Source organism: Phasianus colchicus, chromosome 1 (genome assembly GCF_987193195.1).
Source record: "Phasianus colchicus chromosome 1, bPhaCol1.hap1.1, whole genome shotgun sequence".
Classification (NCBI taxonomy): Eukaryota; Metazoa; Chordata; class Aves; order Galliformes; family Phasianidae; genus Phasianus; species Phasianus colchicus.
In genome coordinates, this window is record NC_143436.1 from 55,265,562 (window position 1) to 55,285,171 (window position 19,610).

The 19,610-nt window shown below is 38.3% G+C and overlaps 1 protein-coding gene across 9 annotated transcripts in view; it reads right to left on the reverse strand.

Annotated features, from left to right (window-relative positions):
• Positions 1-3,956: 3,956 nt before the first annotated feature.
• Positions 3,957-19,610, reverse strand: part of TXNRD1 (thioredoxin reductase 1) — a 38,869-nt gene continuing 23,215 nt past the window's right edge. For all 9 annotated transcript variants that reach the window (XM_090143471.1, XM_090143465.1, XM_031600029.2 and 6 more), the window contains 8 exons: positions 19,328-19,553; positions 17,121-17,213; positions 15,300-15,376; positions 13,538-13,694; positions 10,892-10,999; positions 9,749-9,844; positions 8,179-8,313; positions 3,957-5,035 (listed from right to left, as the gene is read on the reverse strand). In XM_090143471.1, coding sequence (XP_089999597.1) covers positions 4,967-5,035; positions 8,179-8,313; positions 9,749-9,844; positions 10,892-10,999; positions 13,538-13,694; positions 15,300-15,376; positions 17,121-17,213; positions 19,328-19,553 — 961 coding nt within the window. In that variant the 3' untranslated portion in view covers positions 3,957-4,966. The remainder of the gene's footprint in view (positions 5,036-8,178; positions 8,314-9,748; positions 9,845-10,891; positions 11,000-13,537; positions 13,695-15,299; positions 15,377-17,120; positions 17,214-19,327; positions 19,554-19,610) is intronic.

Here is a 19,610-nt window from a genome sequence, read left to right on the forward strand (position 1 = left end):
TATCAGTCTCAAACACAGGGTTAAGCTTTTGGGTGGTGCTGTGTGAAGCCAGGTGTTGGACACCACGATCTTTGTTGTCCCATTCAACTTGGGATGTTCTGTGATTCCATAAGGCAGGGCCAGCTGGGGAGCATCCCTTCCTCCATAAAGTGTGGCAGCAGCAAGTGCAGAAGATAACTGAGCTTGTGGCTGCCAGCACTAATCATCCTCCAGAGACAATTACTATAATCCCTCTGCGTCCACAGTGGTTGATGTAGCAGCCAGAGCAGACACACGAGGACTTCCCCACAGCTGTGCACAGATGCTCATGGCTGGAAGATCTCAGTCTGAGTGGATAATGCCATCTTTGCATGCCAACGCCATCAGATCAATGTGCAGCACGGCTGGAGGAAAACAGAAGGCTCTTTAGCAACAGTACAAACCCACTCTGCAACATGTGTGCTGTGTCACCATGGCTCCAAGACAGAAACAAATTATCTTGCACATAAGCTGCAGGGCTAACAACTACTTGTGAGGAAAGGAAATCTTTGCAAACTGAAACGCTTCACTCAAAAATATTTCATTGTATACTTCAAATAAGTACAAAATTTCGGCATTGTAGAGATGCCACTTCAATTTGTTCAACAATTCAAAAGATATTGGGAAGGTACTGAATTCAATTCTAACATGATTTGCACAGGATTAGTTTAAGTTCATCCCTTATTACTTCAGGCTGCTTGTTGAGAAGATATGCTGTTGGCTCAGTTAAGGCTGCTGAAAGGCAATGCCCCAGCGCTGACCCTGACAGGATGTGATGTCCCATCTCTCAGAACAAGATGAGAAAGTAAGGGCCCTATAATCACATACGTATAAAAATAACAATACAAAATAAATTGAAAAATGATTATGAAAACATTGAGTATACAGAAGGATGATTCCTGTATATTCATATGGCCACAGAATATCCTGAATTGGAAGGGACCCATAAGGATCATCCACACAAGACTTCCTAAAAATCAAACCATATCTCTGAGAGAGGTATGCAGTCACTTCTTGAACACCAGCAAGCTCGTTGCTATGACTGCTTCCCTGAATAACATGAGCTTGGAGGAGAGGTTGGGGTTGTTGCCTTTCCAGGTTTTCTGCATTCACTGGTCTAAGGACATCCTGTGCCATAAGCACAGCGAGGGGCCATCAATGTATTAACCCCTCACCCTGCTTGCATACAATTCATGTTTTTCAATAGTTATACTTTTAGGCACACCCAGTGCCTAGTGGTAGTGAGTTCTCCTTAGTTTGTGTCATGCCAAAAACTAACAAAAAAATCTTCACAACCTTCCATGTTTTTTGTTGAAGCCAGCAGCTTCCTGACAGCTTCTTTACCCATAGCTCTTGTACGGTGCTCGTCTGCCTTTCCCACAGGCTGTGTGGTTTTGGGACTGGTGAAAACATGCTTTAGGAGAATTCCCCAAGACAAATCTGACACTGCAAAAAGCTTGCAAAGAAACAAAGGGAGAAATGAGAGCAGCAGATAAAAGCTAAAGTAAATCTGTACCAGCAGTGACTTTTAAGGCACCGCAGGATAGACATGTAAGTCACTTCTGTTCCTCCCAATACAAGAAAATATCATTTCCTGAGTGCATTGCTTTTTCTTCTGTCTTGTTTGTTGGAGCCTGCATGTCTAAAGCAGAGACACCACTTTAAGGTGTTTTATGGCAACTTCCCCACCTGTTCTCTTTTCAGGCTGCTTTGATTTCTATGACTTTCCCTTCAAAGGCACTTCAGAGCACACCCCAATGATGCCTCAGCACACGTGCCCCCAGCACAGGGAGGGCTCCTGCTCCTGCTCTGACACATGTTCTTCATTAGCTTCCCAAGTTGAAAGCTACACATGCACCCCAACACATTTCCCAGCTTCCTTCCCAACTCTTGTCCCTAACAACTGCACTTTAATTGGCCCAAGGCACTGAAATGAGCCCAAGAGCTACCCGAGCACAGAGCTCAGAGACATTTTCCATTGCTTTCTTTTAACTTCTACAGAGGAATAAACATAGTTTGGTACCCATCTGTGAGGCTCCTTCAAACATTCATTTCAAACAATGAATGGCATTAGCCACACTGCTGCTTTGCTTCCTCCCTGGTGCTGCAGTAAGAGTTATGCAGAGTACTCCTGAGGGCCTCTGCAGACAGCACAAATGCAACATGCTCTCCTTCCGACTTCAACTACTGAAAGGGAACCTCGAAGAATCTCATTTCAGCTCTAAATGGGCAATAAGCAGCCGTTTCAATATGACCAGTGCAAGTTAAACAGCTTAATACAAACACAAGCTATTAGCTTAAGGCTGTTATTTTTAGCAGCTGCACAGCTAAAGGAGAAATTGTGCCAGCAGAGCCAAAGAAAGTGCAAACAAGGACAGAGTGAGCTCCTCTGCAGCCATCTGCCAGCCAGGTGTTGACCTGCAGTGCCCTTGCGCACACCACTGTCTCAGCCTGCCTGGATGGGAAGTTACCAGTTGTGTATTTTTATTTTGGGATATGCTGATGGTGTTGGGACAAGAAACCTCCTTGCAGGAAATGGTTACACTAAAACACCTAACAGCTTTTGCTTACAGCATAGTTTTTCTCTCTGGGATCTTCTTTCAATTACACAGTGACCTCAAAGTGCCACCAAAAGAAAAATTTGCTTGGAGACACCTCAAGTCACCTCATCCCACCTCATATCTGTAGGAATACGATGGAACAGGAGCCCCACAGCAAAACAAGCAATTTGGTCAAACCCAAGAGCACATCACTGCCTTGTTTGCCTCGCGTCACACTGCGTGGCAGAAGTGCACTTCTCATTGTGCGGGGATTGCCTTGTAGTCCTTTATTTAATCATGCTAAAAACCTCCGAGTTTAAATTTAAAGTATTAACAAAAACTTTCTGAATAATCAGTCACTGCGTAGTAACGCACATTACCCCATGACTCTTGACAAAGAACAGATACATGTGTGTGCAGTATTGCAAAGTCATGCTCATACATGTCTTTACTCCCTAAACACCAGGATCTGACATTCTTACAGACTTGTATAAAAATAATGCTATCCATGTGCTTCAAAGTGAAGAGCTAAATTGTGGAACAGCTCAGACCTCTGTTTTTTCAGAAGCTATATACACACAGCAAACACTGGTAGAGTTGGTCCCAATTTATTCCTTATTTTTAATTATGTTCTTCTGATATATTTAGCTCACAAAAAAACTCCACACATGGAATAGCCACATATCCTGTTTTCAGATAAATATCTACCTTCAGAATTCAAAAGGCTGAAAGAAATCACAACTTTATCAAGGTGCCCTCTTCTGGCCTATTAAAAAAGCTATCCTGCCATCACCTGCTTTCTTTGCCTGGCAGTCATCAAAATGAGAACCTATTTGTGCAAATATTCAATCTATTCAATAAACTGGCCAGAAAAAGAACACCACAAACTGTCCTTTTGATACCATACAAAACTCACTTTAAAATCCTTCAGTTATGACTTTATAAAAATAACTTAAAACAGTATTCTAGTAAGAAAACCATGAGTTTGTTACTGGGTAGAAACACAGGCACAAGGTGTCCTGCCTGGAGGAATGAAGAATTCATCCCATTTTCACACCACAATGAACTCCCAAGAACCATGTAATGAAAGTGAACTGAACATTCCTGCTAAAACAGAGGGAATGAAAAACCAGATCAAAAAGCACAGACATTTCCATTACAAAGAGGGTTTTACCTCTTTCTGATAAATATGTATGCAGTTTATCTGCAGAAGAGGAACATTCAAGAAAGTAACCTTGCTCGTTTTTTTTAAAGAAATCCTGTTTCAAAAGTATTGATTTCTTAATCAAATACGTTACAAAACATTCATAGAACTAAATACATCTTGTAGGCCTTGTCTATATAGAAGAACTTGCACTACTATATTAGTTTTCAGAGATTGAGTGGGTGGTGGTTTGCTTTTTCTTTTCTTTTCTTTTTTTTTTTTTTGGCAGCTTGGTTTTGATCACCCCATCAATGTGAAGGAAGCCTCAATATCACTGTGTGCAAATGGCCAGATCAGATTTGAAAGCGTGCGGTACACCACTGCACACCTGAAGAGGAAGAATTTATCCAAACTGAATAAAGCTATGTCGTACTCTTGAAATATAATTCAATCCAAATTGGAATTCAATCAGTTTCAAACTGGACTATTTATAATCTTGTAAACCGCAAGATAAAGCTATAGAGGTCACTTCTGTGTTATATGCAAGGTAATTACTATCAGGAAAAAAAAATTTTCTGTATAGCAAGGCCTTAATAAAAACTATTTTCTTTCTCATTAGTAATATTTTCAGAAACAAGTATTTCTCAAATAAACAGTCATAGCAGTCCACTTGGAAGCAACGAGTCACTATTGTAGACAGCACTTTTTTTTTTCTTTTTTTTTCCAGTGATACCTCCTTCCTCATAACCAAACATGCAGATAAATCCCCAACGTTGGCATGCAACAGTCATTGGTAAAAATGCATGCCCGTAAGGAGAATTTGCAATTGCAGTGTTATAACTCCAAACACAGTTGTCTGAACTTGCGGTGACATTCTTGAGTTAGGATGGTTCTTTGTTCAAGTAGCAAACTAAAGAGGAAAAAAAATAAAGTTGTTGTTCAGCTGTGCCAGCAGTTCTTCCATCACTGCCCACCAGACAGTGCAGGGTTCAGGCTGTGATTTCATGAAAGCATGTGCAAAATGCCCTGCTAAACATCAGCTGGACTGTCAATGTGCCCATTGCATTGTTGATTGCCAGTCAGTCACCACTGGTGGCTAACTCCCATTTTGTTCTTCTCCTCAGGAGTGTGGAATGCTCTGCCTGAAACATAAACATTTCTGCAGTCATCTGATGATGACTTCTTTCAAAATCTTTCTTCTGAGTTGTGCAAGTCAGCCATAGCGATGAAAGTCAGTCTCTGGCAATAACAGCAATGGGGGTCTTTAACCTCAGCAACCAGACTGAAGGGTACTTTCACCAGAACGCTTGGTGATGGACAGAGTGGTAAATACCTTGATAGAAAGAAAAAAAGACAACATTTAGTATGGCTAGAATGAATCTTCTCTTCTGGAAGATTAACATAGGCATAATGTTTAAAACCACAGCCATTTCTTGTAATAAAATAACAATGAAAGATGTACATTTAAAATCCTTGCCTGTAAACAGCACACACATACAAATACCCTTTGTTCTCCACATTTGCCTTATGCCAGTGAAGCAAGTGTCATTGCTTTACAGAGCCTTGTCTTGCTGCTGCTGAGTTTCACAGTAGAAAAGGGCTCAGCAATAATACTCTCCAGTTTCTACACTTACTGACTAAGTGTCTTTATTTCCCAAAGCTGACTTCTTTGTTGGCAAATCAAAGCTAACCTAAGGCTATAGCATTTGAAGAGAGTGTAAGTTTTGCCTCTGTATCTTTCCAAATATTACAGAAGTGTGGAGTTGATTGCTGATGTAGGTATTATGTTTGTGTTTTGTACCCTCCAGACAATAGCTAAGAAACACCTTTTAAATCTAGTTTGATAAAGTAAAATCTTTAGTGCTTTCAAGTCACATTAAAGAAAACAACAAGTTCAAAAATAATTATTGTAAAAACTAAATGGCATCAAAATTGAAAAGGAAACATTCTACAAAACTGTTTAAAATTAGAATTTTACTATGCAAACAATTGCATTGTTTTGCATAGATATGGTAGAGAAAGGAAAAAAAGGAAACAAGATCCACTTCAATCTCAATGATTCAAAGTTGCAATAACTACCTATCATCGAAGCCATCTCGCTGGAAGAATAAACTTAGCAGAGAATAAAGAATATACATATTTCTTTTATGCAAATAACACTGAAGTATCTGAAGATAACAGGTATCAGAAAGCTCTACAGTCTTGCAAGTAGAAGCTCTGGTGCATTAAGGCTGCCAAAGCACATCAGAAAACATTAATAAATGATATACCTCCTCCACTTCCTACAAGCATAAGAACATTATGCATAAATCAGGAAGATAAATGTATGTCTAATGTATATGGCGAAAGAACAGAAATAGATTTAAACCATGGTGCATGCTTGAGATGGGGTTTCTAACTCTTACTTCTGATCTACAGACTGACAACGTATAGGTACCTTCTTTTATTGTTACTTGATTTTGAAAGACAAAAAACAGAGAGCGCACAATTGATCTATTTTGTTTCTGGCTTAGGTGCAAGCTCTGGGTCTGCTAGCCAGCTCCAGTGGCTGCAAGGACCCCTCAGCTTCCCAGATTCAGTAAGCCAGCTTGGAGTCATTTAGTAATCATTGGAAATGTAAGTTTTTGACATTTATTGCAAGTTAAGACAACTCTGTAGATCCTGTAACTGGAAAACAGTCATTAGCAAACTTACAGAATTGTCCCTGTTTTCAGAAGACACTTTCTTCATCACAGATGCTCAGTACATGCCTGTATTTCAAGCTGTGCAGTACAGTGAAGGGTGAAGGTAACTCTGTAAGGCTGAGGACTTACCAATCTGTCTTTGCAGTTATTTGTACTTTGCCTTACAAGAAATCTTATTCAGAATTGGGCTTTCTGCTGAACAAAATGCTGCTCAAATAAGGGAAATGAAATCTGGTTCTAATTTGTAAACAGTGAGAAATGGAATCTGCAGTCTAATAGTCTTTTTCAAGCTGAGTAATACTGTATTTCACATGAGGCTCTTTGAGCAGACAGTACTAATGCAAGCAAAGATGTCAGTATTTGATCCTGCAACACTGTGCCTTTACTGCTCAGATCAGAGTTCATTTTCTTTAGCCTTTTTATAGATGTACGATAAACAGAATGCTGTTATCCATTACCCCCTTCAGTCAGATATGCACAGTTCTGACAAATTCCAAACAAACTTCAAACATTTTTTTCTTAATCAAAGAGTTCCATCTTGCACTTCGATTTCTGTTTACTGCATAAGAGATTAAATTAAGTAACAGGCATAAAAAAGCCTTCTGAAGATGGGCACTAAAAATGATCACTGTTCCCTGGAGCTTTTAAATAGTGTATTTCTCCTAAGCCAATTTCTTCCTCCCCCACTCAAACAAATATGATTATCTGAAATTACCTCCCTAAATTATACCTAATCATCATTCTATTCAGTTTCAGTTTTAGCAGCTCAGATGTCCAGAATAAATTACAACTATAATCTTCTCTTCACACTGCATATGCTAATATCCTACTCAAGTTCACAGGTTTGAATGCCTCTCTCAAAGTTCCCCCTCTACAAGGCCCCTGATAAGAACGCACTGCCTCTCTTCAAGGGCTTCCAAGAACACCAATAGATGATATCACGGGCGAAAAAAACAATCTGTACTGCAGATGCTTTGAAGATGATTCAGATTGCTTGCAGACAGAATTAAAGGTGCTCATATTGTATTGCTTATATCACAAAACAAGAGAATTGGACTTCTTTTGTACCTCAGTGCCCTCTCTTACACTCTGTAGCTAAAATATGCAAGTAAAACCGAATTCTGTACAATGACCTACAAAGGTCATATGCAGTTACCTGAGATTCTCAACTAAAATAAGAGGTCCTAAATCTACTAAAATCAATGCAACATCACTGATTTACATGTGTGAGGAACTGTGCTCCACCCAACAGAAAAAAATCAGTTATTCATTGAAGAGAAACAGCCAGACAAACACAAGAAGTGGTTGCATGGCTTTGGGTACTTCACTTCAAAAATGATGTGCTACAAAGCAAAGCAGAGGTCTTCAAAAGAACAGAACTGAACAGAAAAACTGCCACGTAGCTGGTTCCCCCATTCCACAACAGCAGTTTGTGAGCCTATTTTCAGTATACATATCCAGAAAAATTAAGTCTGACAACCACCTCAGTGGAAACAGGATTTGAAGCCTTCAAAAACAGATGAGTGGGATGAAGATTCATTACTCCCCAGCAGAGGGAGCACTGGCTTAGGGGAGACGATAAATATTTTACAAACAGAAAAAAAAAAAAAAGTCACATTACACCTAAATGTTATGTTTATAAATGTTAGGACAGGAAATGATCTGTTTCTATCTTCCCTTCTACCTTCCTTAAATTCTGGCTTCTTGAGTTCAATTCTGATATTCAGGTTTCTAACACCTTATTCCAGAACATCACCAAAACTAGGATACAAAGGTGCCTTCATATACAAACCTCTGCACAGACTGGATGAATTCCTATGGTGCTGTCCAGCTGTTCTTTGGTCAATCCACATTTCATAGCTGCCGCAAAGCCTTGGGTGACTTCTCCAGCGTTTGGACCGAGGACATGGAAACCAATGACTCTCTCCTAAATAACAAAGACAATCAAATGCAAGCAGAGTTATCTGCTTTTTCTGAATTTTTGCTAAGTTTTCTTACTCAGAGTACTTAATTTCATCAGTTTACAAAAGATACCACAAATCAACGAAGTCACACAAACACGAACTATCATTATCTCCAACAGAAGGGACTTAGTGGGAAAAATGTTGTCTTCTCTATGAAAAGGAAAACATTACATCAAGAATCTGCTTCCCCTTCAACTGCAAAATATGCCAAACTGTGCACATATTCTTACTGAACTTTCAAAGGAACAAGCTGTGCTGACTTGACTTGCTTTTCTTAAAGAAGGTCTCCTCCAGCAAAAGCTAACTGCTGTGCATTTGGTGATTTCAGGGCATTAACTGGATTTTGCTGAGCACTGACTTAGCCCAGCTAGGAACTGAAGTTATCTGCTCCTCCTGCTAAGTATCATATATGAGAGAGTGTGGATACTCAGAACAATGAAAGGCTTACATGTAAGCCTGAGGACAGAGTATCAATCAAGGTTCATACAAATAATAAAAGCTATAGTTAGGGAATAACAAAATTTGAATTATCCTCATTTTTCCTTTAAAATATATATATATATATGTACACACACACATATATGTAAAAATAAAACCACAAAAATTAAGTGGAGATAACTAGTTTTCCACTATAAATTCAAATATTTCCTGAACAAAATTTTCATCCAGGATAACTTTCAATTCTATCTCCAGATGTTAAAGCACATTTCCGTTTTTCAGAACAAGAAACAGAAACAAATTAATAAAATACTTTAAATCACCATTAAGTCTTTCTATTTTCTTAAGTAACTTAGAGTAGGAACATAAGCATTGGTATTAAAATAGCATCCACCCCAGTACAAACTCCTCCAGTAAAAGGAGATGAGCAAAACCAGAGAGGTTTGCAGACTTTACAAAATTATGACATAAAAAACTCCAGAAAGATCAGTTTGTATCTGCTGATAAAAGAAAATAGGTAAAATAGATACAAAACTTTATTAGAGCTAATATATTTATAAAATTAGATTATTATTGCAATCAGAATTTTGTTTATGTTTTAGCAGGTATTGATTGTTTCCTTAACCAGAAAGTTTTATTTTAGTCCTACAATAATCCCGGCGTATCACTTTAAATGATATTTGTGCAGGCAACATACAATAATTCTGTTGGAAGCATCTCAAGTGTTCTATAGACACATGTGGATTTGCAGAGTTCACAAGATGTGATGCATTCTGAGTGACCTCAATTTCAGAGAGAAGAATCTCCCATAAAAGCAAATCCCAGTCTGAGGAAAGGAGAATAAGATGTCACTGATACGACTTCTAATACAGTAATATTATGACTTTACAGCTGTGGTATTAACAGTCCCTATGATGAACAAACAATTTCTGCTTTCCTTGGAAGGGAAGATACACTTACATTATCTTGAATATTGCAAATGATTTTTGCGTAGCATTTATTGTTGTCTCTGGATGGTACAGTCCATTCCAGTGGCCAGAAATGACTATGGTACACCTGGAAATACAACAAAGATTAAAAAGAAGTTCCCTAATTACATAGCAGACAGCATGATCTTCCAAAAGCTGCCAGTTTAGCTTAAGTTTGCACTGTCTGCCACCAAAGGCAGCGCCTTACTACTGACTGCCATTGCAGCAGACTTTGGAGGGCAAAGCACTTTTGGAAATCACTCATGTAAAAACTTTCAACAACTGAGATGCAATGTGTGGATGAACCATTAACTAGCAGCTCTTCATTAGCAGTCAGCCACGTACACAGAAATTTGGAAAACGTGAACTCAGGGTGACAGTCCTTCCCCAGTACCCCCCAACCAGTATCACTGGACAGATGATTTATTGCAAATAAGGCTCCTCATCCACGTGGATAGGATACATCTCAGAAAATAATAAAAGTGTTTTGAGACAGTTGTCCCCAAAATCCTGATATCTCTCACTTTAAGTTGAACACCACTCATATGCTTATTTCCCCAAATAATGCTCCTCAAGTGATCTTCATAGGACATAAACAAAGTTCAGATTATTGTCTGACTCCTTTTCCTTAAGTTTTTTGCAATGTGGTCTCTATGGCATATTGTAAGAACAGCTTGATGCACTAAGTGCCTGATTTCATTCAACAGCAATACCAGTGAATGAATAAGGATCACTCAAGTGAGTAAAATACCTGCTTACACAGTCATGCAGGGAAAATGATGTCACAACACTGGGAACATAAAGTCAAAACCAACGTGACAAGAAAATATCTTTTTCGGCACTAACTTCATACTAACCTTTGATTCACCCTGAAGCACTTGCAAAATTTTATTTTTCCTTTGAAGACAAATATGCCAGCTATGAGCTCTATGTGCCAAAGACAAAACATATTTGGAACTAGAACTATCTGAACTGGGAACCTTTTATAACATCCTCAGGAACTGCTAAGGAAGACAGAAGTATACCTCCTTCTGCCCTTACATCAGAACACAGAATGCTGTTTGAATCAACTCCTTAACGTTATTTCAAATTACAAATTGGGAACTTAAAATCCAAATGAAACTAAGGCATTTACCTCAATGTTTTCTTCCCCAAACTTCTGTATTGCATTCTCTTCAGAATATCCACAGGCTCCATACTCTAAAGGAGTGAACACTGTGGTGGGAACATTCACATAGTCACACTGTATGGTATTCAGAATAAAATAAAAAACATACAATGTTAGTAATAAAAAACAGCATTCTGGGAAAAAATTCAGCAATTTGAAAGACAGGAAGAAAACTTGGATTATTATTCTTCCCTGAAAGTTGCTTTTAATTATCACGTTAAATCATGCTGTCCCCCACTCAGAAGTCTGGTGCTGTCCCCTACTTAGAAATGTTAACCAGACCATGATCTGTTTAAAGCCATACTGACATTAACATGCATAGATTAAGAAGTAAGAGAACATTAAGTGTCCTGCTTTAAAGCATATCAGATCACAGGTAACACTAGAAAGAAAAAGCAAACTGTTCAGTTGCTTCCACAAAACACAATTTTAACACATGATGATACAAAGACGTCCACCATCCAATAACTATCATCTTTTTCTTCAGTCACAGCCTAGGAGATGTCACAGAATCAAAGTCATGAACTACAACCATTTGAACAGACAGCAAGAACTAAAGCTTTGCCTCACCACATACCATCAGTCAAATAGCCCCAACTTCATGGGAGCTTAAAAGTGTTTTCTGTTCAGAATGGTTCTCCCAGCTTAACACGATGCACAGAGAACAAAAAGATGCTATATTTGCATAGACACCTACCGATGTATGCATTTTTAGGTGTATCACTGCAAATTTATATTGCAAATTCTATCATTTACACAGAATCACAGAGTGGCTAAGCTTACAAGGGTCCTCCAGAAATGACCTACTTCAAATCCCTGCTCAGAGCAGAACCAGCTACAGCTTGCAACTTTGTCCACTTGCTTTGGAATATCTCTAAGTATCCAGACTCTGCAGCCTCACTGGGCAAACTCCTTAGATCTGACAACCCCCACAACAAAAAAAAGTTTTTTCTTACACGTAAGTGGAATTTTCCTGTGTTTCAGTTTGCACCTATTGCCTCTCGTCCTTGCACTTTATACCACTGAAAGGAGTCTGGCTCCATCTTCTGTACTCTCTACCATCAAGTACTAATACATACTGATAAAGCCTCCAAAGCCATACTTAACAGAGGGTACAAAAAGCTCCAGTTATCCATGTGCAAGGTCCTGCACCTGGGTCGGGGCAATCTCAAGCACAAATACAGGTTGGATGGAGAATGGCATGAGAACAGCCCTGACGAGAAGGATTTGGGAGTGCCAGCTGATGAAAGACTCAACATGAGCTGGCAATGTGCACCTGCAACCCAGAAGGCCAACTGTACCCTGGGTTGCATCAAGAGAAGCAAGGTCAAGGAAGGGGGTTCTACATCTCTATTCTGCTCTTGTGAGACCCCACCTGGAGTACTGTGACCAGTTCTGGAGCCCTCAACACAAAGACTTTGACCTGCTGGAGCAGGTCCAGAGGAGGGCCATGAAGCCAATTGGAGTGCTAGAGCACCTCCCCAAAAGGAACAGGCTGACAGAGCTGGAGCTCTTCAGCCTACAGAAGAGAAGGCTCTGGGAGGGACCTTATAGTGGCCATCCAGTACCTGAAGAGGGCCTACAGGAAAGCTGGGGAGGGACTTTTTATAAGGGCATGTAGCAACAGGACAAGGGAAATTGCTTTAAACTGGAAAAGGGTAGATTTAGTCCAGATATCGGTAAGAAAATCTTTGTTGTGAGGGTGGTGAGACACTGGAATAGGTTGCCTAGAGGAGCTGTAGATGCCCCCTCGCTGGAAGCATTCAAGGCCAGGCTGGATGGGGCTTTGAACAACCTGGCCTAGATAGAGGTGTCCATGCCCATAGCTGGGGGCTGGAACTAGATATATTAACAGTTTCTTCTAACCCAGGATTCCACCTAAGTAGTTATTTATTTATTGGATTAATTCAAAGTGATGATGTCTTCTTTAGTAGCACAAAGATTTTCATGCCCTGTGAGATAGTTATCTGGCATAAAATGTAAATTAAGATGTATGTGTAATATTACAGTAAGAGAAAATTCTGGCTCCAGCTACAGTTTTCTTAAACACTGCCTGACTGATGTAATAACATTAGCCACAATGATTCAGGATTCTGCTTCTCTGCTACCTGTCAACCTCAAATAAACAACTCACTCAAGCTCTAAATCTGGCTGACAACAGAACCTGATATAACTACTGCAAACCGTACAAGAGAAAAATCTTTATGCTTATGACCTATGGTTATGATGGAGAGACAAACACCCACATAAATGGTGCTTCAATAACATTTCTTAAAAGGCATTCTCCTTTCCTCCTACTTACACATTAAATATAAGGTGTAAATAAGGACCCACGTTACTCCTACTTGGACTAGCATAACTTGATGGAAATATACTATTGCACTAACATGAGATGTAAACACTTTTTTCAGGCTCAGCTTCTCAGGTATAAACATGTGTTGACTTATTGGCAGATTTGATCTTTATGTTCATTCTCAATTTGTAGCAGAACTATGTATGACACCGAAAACAAAAGGAAAAAAAATACTAGAGCAAATAACACTGAAAATTCAGAGCATCGCATCTACTTAAAAGTAGAGCAATGACAAAGTGTTGTAGCAATTGGTTACTTACCTTAATGGTTGACCCAGCATAAAGCCTTCGAACTAACAGTCTTCCTGCCTGGATTGCCACTGGTGTGAGTTCCAGCCTGTCCTGCAGTATATCTCCAATAGCATAAATATATGGCACGTTTGTTTGCTCCATGTCATCGACAGGTATTTTTCCCGTTCTACAGTTTGTATTAACAAGAATAAAAGATGTAAGTATTCCGCTGTGAAGACTCTAGTAGTAAATAATATTGCAGGAGTGGAGCCCTCTAGCTTTAAAAAAGAAGCACATTTTTGAAATATGAGGGAAAGAAGTCATATTCACAATCCTATAATCGTGGGCAAGAAGGTAAACTATGCAAATTTTGGTCTCCATCAAAATTACAGAAATGTACACACCGGATAAGGAGGTAGCCCAGGAAGTTGTGATTCATCTTATGAATCAGTTCTTCAGTGAGACATAACTGCTTTCCTCAACACACACACACCACTACCAGCTGAACTGTGTACTGGCAACCTTGAAGAATGACAGGAAGAGACATTTTCCCACTCAAGCTACAGTGCAAAGGAATTTCTCCACTGAAATTGCAGGTCAGTGGATAAATTATTTTCTAGACACTTAAACTTCAGAATTCTTTGCAGAGACAAGTCAAGTTGTTATACACCCTACATAAGGGACAGCCAGCAAGCTCTTTAGCATTAAATGTACTGGGCTAATGGAAGTTTTAAATTATTTATGTTTCCTACTCCATTAATGAGATAGTGTAGTAATCACTGCAGGAAACACATCTAGCAGGTAAACCAATCAGGCACAGAAACAGTCACGCAGTTGACTGAAGGACCAGTTGTGATTTTTATATTAAAAACAACTTTACTTAGAAAAAGACTCTTTGTCACTACATCACTCTTAGTAGTAAATGTCCCAGTGTCTAATAAAGTTGTGTACTGCTCTCCAAGACAGCATGGGTCTAGCAAATTTTAGTAGACCAAAATTTTCACTTTAGAGCAATGCAACATTTCTCTTCAGCAACATCAGTCACTGCACTCATATATAATCTGCCCTCTGCACTACTCTCCCACAGACAACCAAGTCAAGTTCGTGGTCCTGCATCTTTTCATTAAAAGGGAACATAGCCTAAGTCCCTCACATCTAGAAGATGTTTTAAAGTTACCAATATTGAAAATGCTACCTACAGCTCCACTCCCCAGTGCATCAATCTCACTACATTAAACCTGAAATTCTCTGCAGGAGATGGCAGCTGCTATAAGTCAGGGAATAAACTTCTCCAAATGCTAAAACACATCACTAGCTCTTGTTGAGAGTTTAAGAGTGCTTCTTTGGCCTTATATTAAAAAAATAAACATGTAGTAACATTCTAATTAAATTGTACATTACACAAAATCCACCCCATTAAAAGTACATACGAACAAACATATCTCTACCACAAATGGCAGTAGAGAGAAAAATAAGGTGACGAACATGAAACAAGTGGCAGATCTTAGGAAGCTCAGTCACTGGAAGAAACTGAGAGACTGGCTTGTGAACACAGACAGAATGCGACAGACACCTCTGAACTCAACATTTAGGAACGGACATTTCAGTAAAATAAAGAAAACATTTAGAGCTACATAGAAAATGCAGATATCTGCCACATTGTCTCCTATGCAAATGCACGCAAACGGGAAACAATTTTTTCCTCACAGCATTTGAAAATGGATACACTGCTGTCACTGCACTAATCAATAATTCAAGTTCAGCAGTCTGTGATATAGATGTTTCTCCTTACTTTTCATTGATTTTCACTCCAACTTTGTCCAAACCAATTTTTCTTGTACACGCATCTCTTCCAATTGCTAGCAACACCTGCAAGACAGAAATGCACACGTTACTGGTTTCCTAAAACTATCTTTGTTATCTATTATTTTCATTATATACTAAAGATCAGCAGCTAAGGCTCAGTAACATGAATATGAATACATTCGTTACTCATCGTACATTCACTGAGCTCAAGACAAGCCATTCCAGCATTGCAACCTATTGATAACACATTTCAGCTTTGGGATTAAATACAGCCAAATACCTTAGCCTGGAGAAATGCACAAAGAGCATTCTAAAATGTGTTATTTTATTTCCTCGCACTTTCATACAGAATTGTCACATCATATTTCTACCTAAGCAAGTGACATCAAGATGCTCTTCAAAGAAAGGGTTCTTTAAGAAGGTAACTCAAACGCTTAGGCAAATATGAAGACAGTAAAATCGTTGTTTTTATCAAAAAGCATAATTCACTTACACAGGTTCTCAAACAAGTCTGTGCCAAAGAATACTACTTATTGAATATTACCTGTCTGAACATTTGTTCAGAATGCTACAGTCCATTCTGAGTTCTTACCAGACCAACAAACTTAGCTACCTTAACAAGCAAACCAAATTCTAGTGTTTACTAGTGCACAGAAAAATGCTGTGTGCTATGCAGTCTTGGACAGCTGGCCAGGTAACTACACAATGCTAATCAAATGACAACAGAACTGTGATGTAGGAGTCCAAGATCAGCTTCAACTCTTTTAGATGACCAAGCTGGCCAAATGTTCAGAGCTGTAAGTCTTCAGATCACACACAGTTCAGAGCTTTTATAACGAGCGACAGCATTTCAGTGAAAGATATAGTAACAATAAGAAATCAGAAGTAAAGAAAAGAAGGCACTGCTTCGCAAAGTAAAAAAAAAACAAACAAACCAAACCAACTTTCAGTACCACAGAGCAGGAAAAATAATAAAACATCTATGAAACAACACTGTTGTTATTGTTTAGCTTTCTCATAATATCAGCACTCAGAGACACTGACACATATCCTTGTTATGGAATGAACTGATGCAGTATGTAAGTAGATGAAGTCACTGGCACAGTGTATTTGCAGTCTAAAATCCCAAGCTGACAAATCCTAATTTTTATATAGTTCATGTGTTTTCACATGATTTGATCACAAGTCTACAATTCTTTTTTTCTTTTAGCATCAAGGCCTAAGAAGATGAGTGGTGAGAGAGGTCATGGAAACATTCCATCAAACATAAAATAGCACACTTGAATACGTTTGCACCATAATTTTGCTGCTTTAAGTGTGTATTAAAATTCCTTGCCTGACTTGCCATGGGGCATTAGTTGTTTTTCTGAAGATGCTACATCAACAACAGATCTTCAGAAGACATGACACCGGTTTGTTTAGCTCTTGTAAGGACAACTGCTTTATGTTAACTCCAAAAGAGCATGCTTCAGTTGCTGTGACAGCTATTGAAAATCATTACCTACAGTTTATGACAAGTAGTTCCCTGGGAAAGAAATCCTTCATCTGTTTCCACATTATCAAGCTCTTCCAAAGCCTGAGCTAAAAAACAGGTTTCAAAAGCACGCAAGTGATTCAGAAGGCACTCATGTTCCTGGATTCTTAGACTTTTCTCACATTAACTAGATGCTGACTGTATGCAACTAGCATATTGTAATAATTAAGATTATTTTTTAATAAAACTAACATACAGATATAAAGATCTCAGAAATCTTAGCATTAAATAGAAAGTTACTCCAAGTTCTTTACATATTTAGACAGGACTCACAGTATTGTATTCCTCTTCAATGACTTGGTCATCTTTTGTGGACTTGGCTGTAACTTTCAGTCTTCCAGGAGTTCCTTCTTCAATCTGTTCAACCTATAACATTTAGGGAAAAAATAAAATAAAAAAATACAAGGATTAGCTTCAAATCAAAATATGTAAGTAAATGTATATTTGTTTTCAATATCTTATGACTGAAAGTGAGCGTTTAACCATGACCTAAAGTTCAAACCTATGTTCTAAAGATATTTTCGTCATTCTCTAGATTTATTGTTACTTACGTATTTAAACATTTTGTTTCATCTCTGTGGATTTACTATTTTAATGAACACAATAAGGACATGTTTCTGTTTATACATATGCAACTCCTACATCTCAAAAAAACAAAAAGAAGAAAGACTGATGCCACTGGCTCTTTCTTCCAAACTAAATAATCAATCAAGCAGTGAATTAAATTTGGAACTATATATGTGGGTTCTCTTTTCCCCTACTTAGTGTTCAGTGAACTATAAGGAAGGAACCACACATCTTCAACTACAGCCCTTCCTTTACCTTTTCAGGAACAGTAAGGCTCCCAGTTGCTTTCTATGGCTCGCTGTAGATTGGTTGTATAAGTATAAAACACTTAATGACTATTCTGAAAAAAGTTTAGTGTTTGCACCAAAGGGGAAAAAAATGAGTACTTTTGAACAATGGAATGGCCCTAGTTCCAATTTTATATTAAATATTTGCAGACAGAAAAAGCAAACTTCTGATTATGATCTTCCCCCCCGTCCTTTATTTTCTTTTATTTAAAAAACCTTCTGTGCTACCTATCAACTTTAAAGGATCTCTCTGTTGAACTGTTCCTATTCAAAGGTAGCATTATTAATAATAATTTGCTGTCCTCAAATGTCCCATGGAAGATATCTTAATAAGCACAACATGCATAAGTTCAAAAACAATGTTTGAAAGAAATGAGACGACCTGATAAAAAGATATTCAGCAATTTAAGCTTAAGGTGACTCAACCAGAAACAGGGCCACATATTTTATTCACACAGAAATCAAAGACACGTAGTAAAGGAACAGGATTTAACACAGACTGTTTTATGACTACAGTAATGGACTCCACAGAGTGCATCTGGCTGGAAGAGACCATTGTAATTTACCTGAAATGACCTTCTGCTTGTAACACCAACTTCTTCCTTCCCCTGCCCCCAAAATATTTTACAAAAAACTAAACCTGAAAAAATTAAAAGCTAGCTAATCATCCTTGACCCTCCATGAGTCAAATCTAGAGAGCAGCAACTGGTAAGAGCATTTCCTAAAATTTGTTAAGTGTGGACTAAAAAACAAACAAACAACAAAACCAGTTTTCACTCTACGTAATACTTTCATTCCTTAAGCATTAAACTCAGTAAAACACTAGCTGAACACCAAGCAGAATACTGCTTAATACATTACTTCCTAATTCATAATAACTAAGCACTAATCATCATGAAAAAGCATTAAGAAAAACATAGTTAGGACCCCATGAAGCCTGTGATAAGGCCATTTAACATTAGAAAAGCTCCAGAGCTTACCTAATCTACTTTACAGTATGAATATGCCTATATACACACACACACAACTAATTGCATGAGTATCCCTATGGAATTCAAAGAAAATTAGGCATGTATTTAAGGCCTCTGCCACATAAAGGATAGAGATGGGTACTTCAGACTTTTCTGTATAGCCCACTGATCCTGAGCATTGTAAGTCGTATTCATTGGCTGAGAATTTGAGAATTGACAATGAAAAAATATAATTATTTGTGATGCAGTAGCCCTGATCTTACAAGGAATATGTTTCTTCTCATGTATCAGCCTGCAAGAAGTCTCACAGACTTCAGGAGAGCTGCTGGAATTTAAGCACATGTAGCATTTGCAGGATCAAGATGAGCAGACATAACATTGTTAACATAACATATACTAACCCCTCTAATTCTCATAAAAACAACAAATTCTGGAATCTCAGACAATTCCAGTACTAAGCTAAATTGTACTTTTAAAATTATACAAGATTCATGAACTCAATCAATTTCAAACAGTTAAAAAATAACCTGTGGTATATCAAAGTTGATCCTACACTGCAAATTCAACTTCTTTATTTATATAAAATATGTGTAACTTAAAACACTGTAATAGGTATAATGCAATCAATTGTAGTCTTATACTACTTTGAGCTTACCTTGATTGGAACAAATTCTCTAATAAATTTGATTCCATGCTCTTCCATATATTCACCAATTTTGTTTGCCATATCCTGGTCAAATCCTCTTAGAAGAATGGATCTCACCATTACAGTGACATCTAATCCAAGACCTACAAGAAATCCTGCACATTCCAAGGCAACATAGGAAGCTCCAACAACCAGGGTTTTCCCTGGACAGTAAGGCAGGGAGAAAAGATCATCACTGGAAAAGGGGAGAAACAACAACAACAAAAAATTATTAGAAAAAACAGGAGAACAC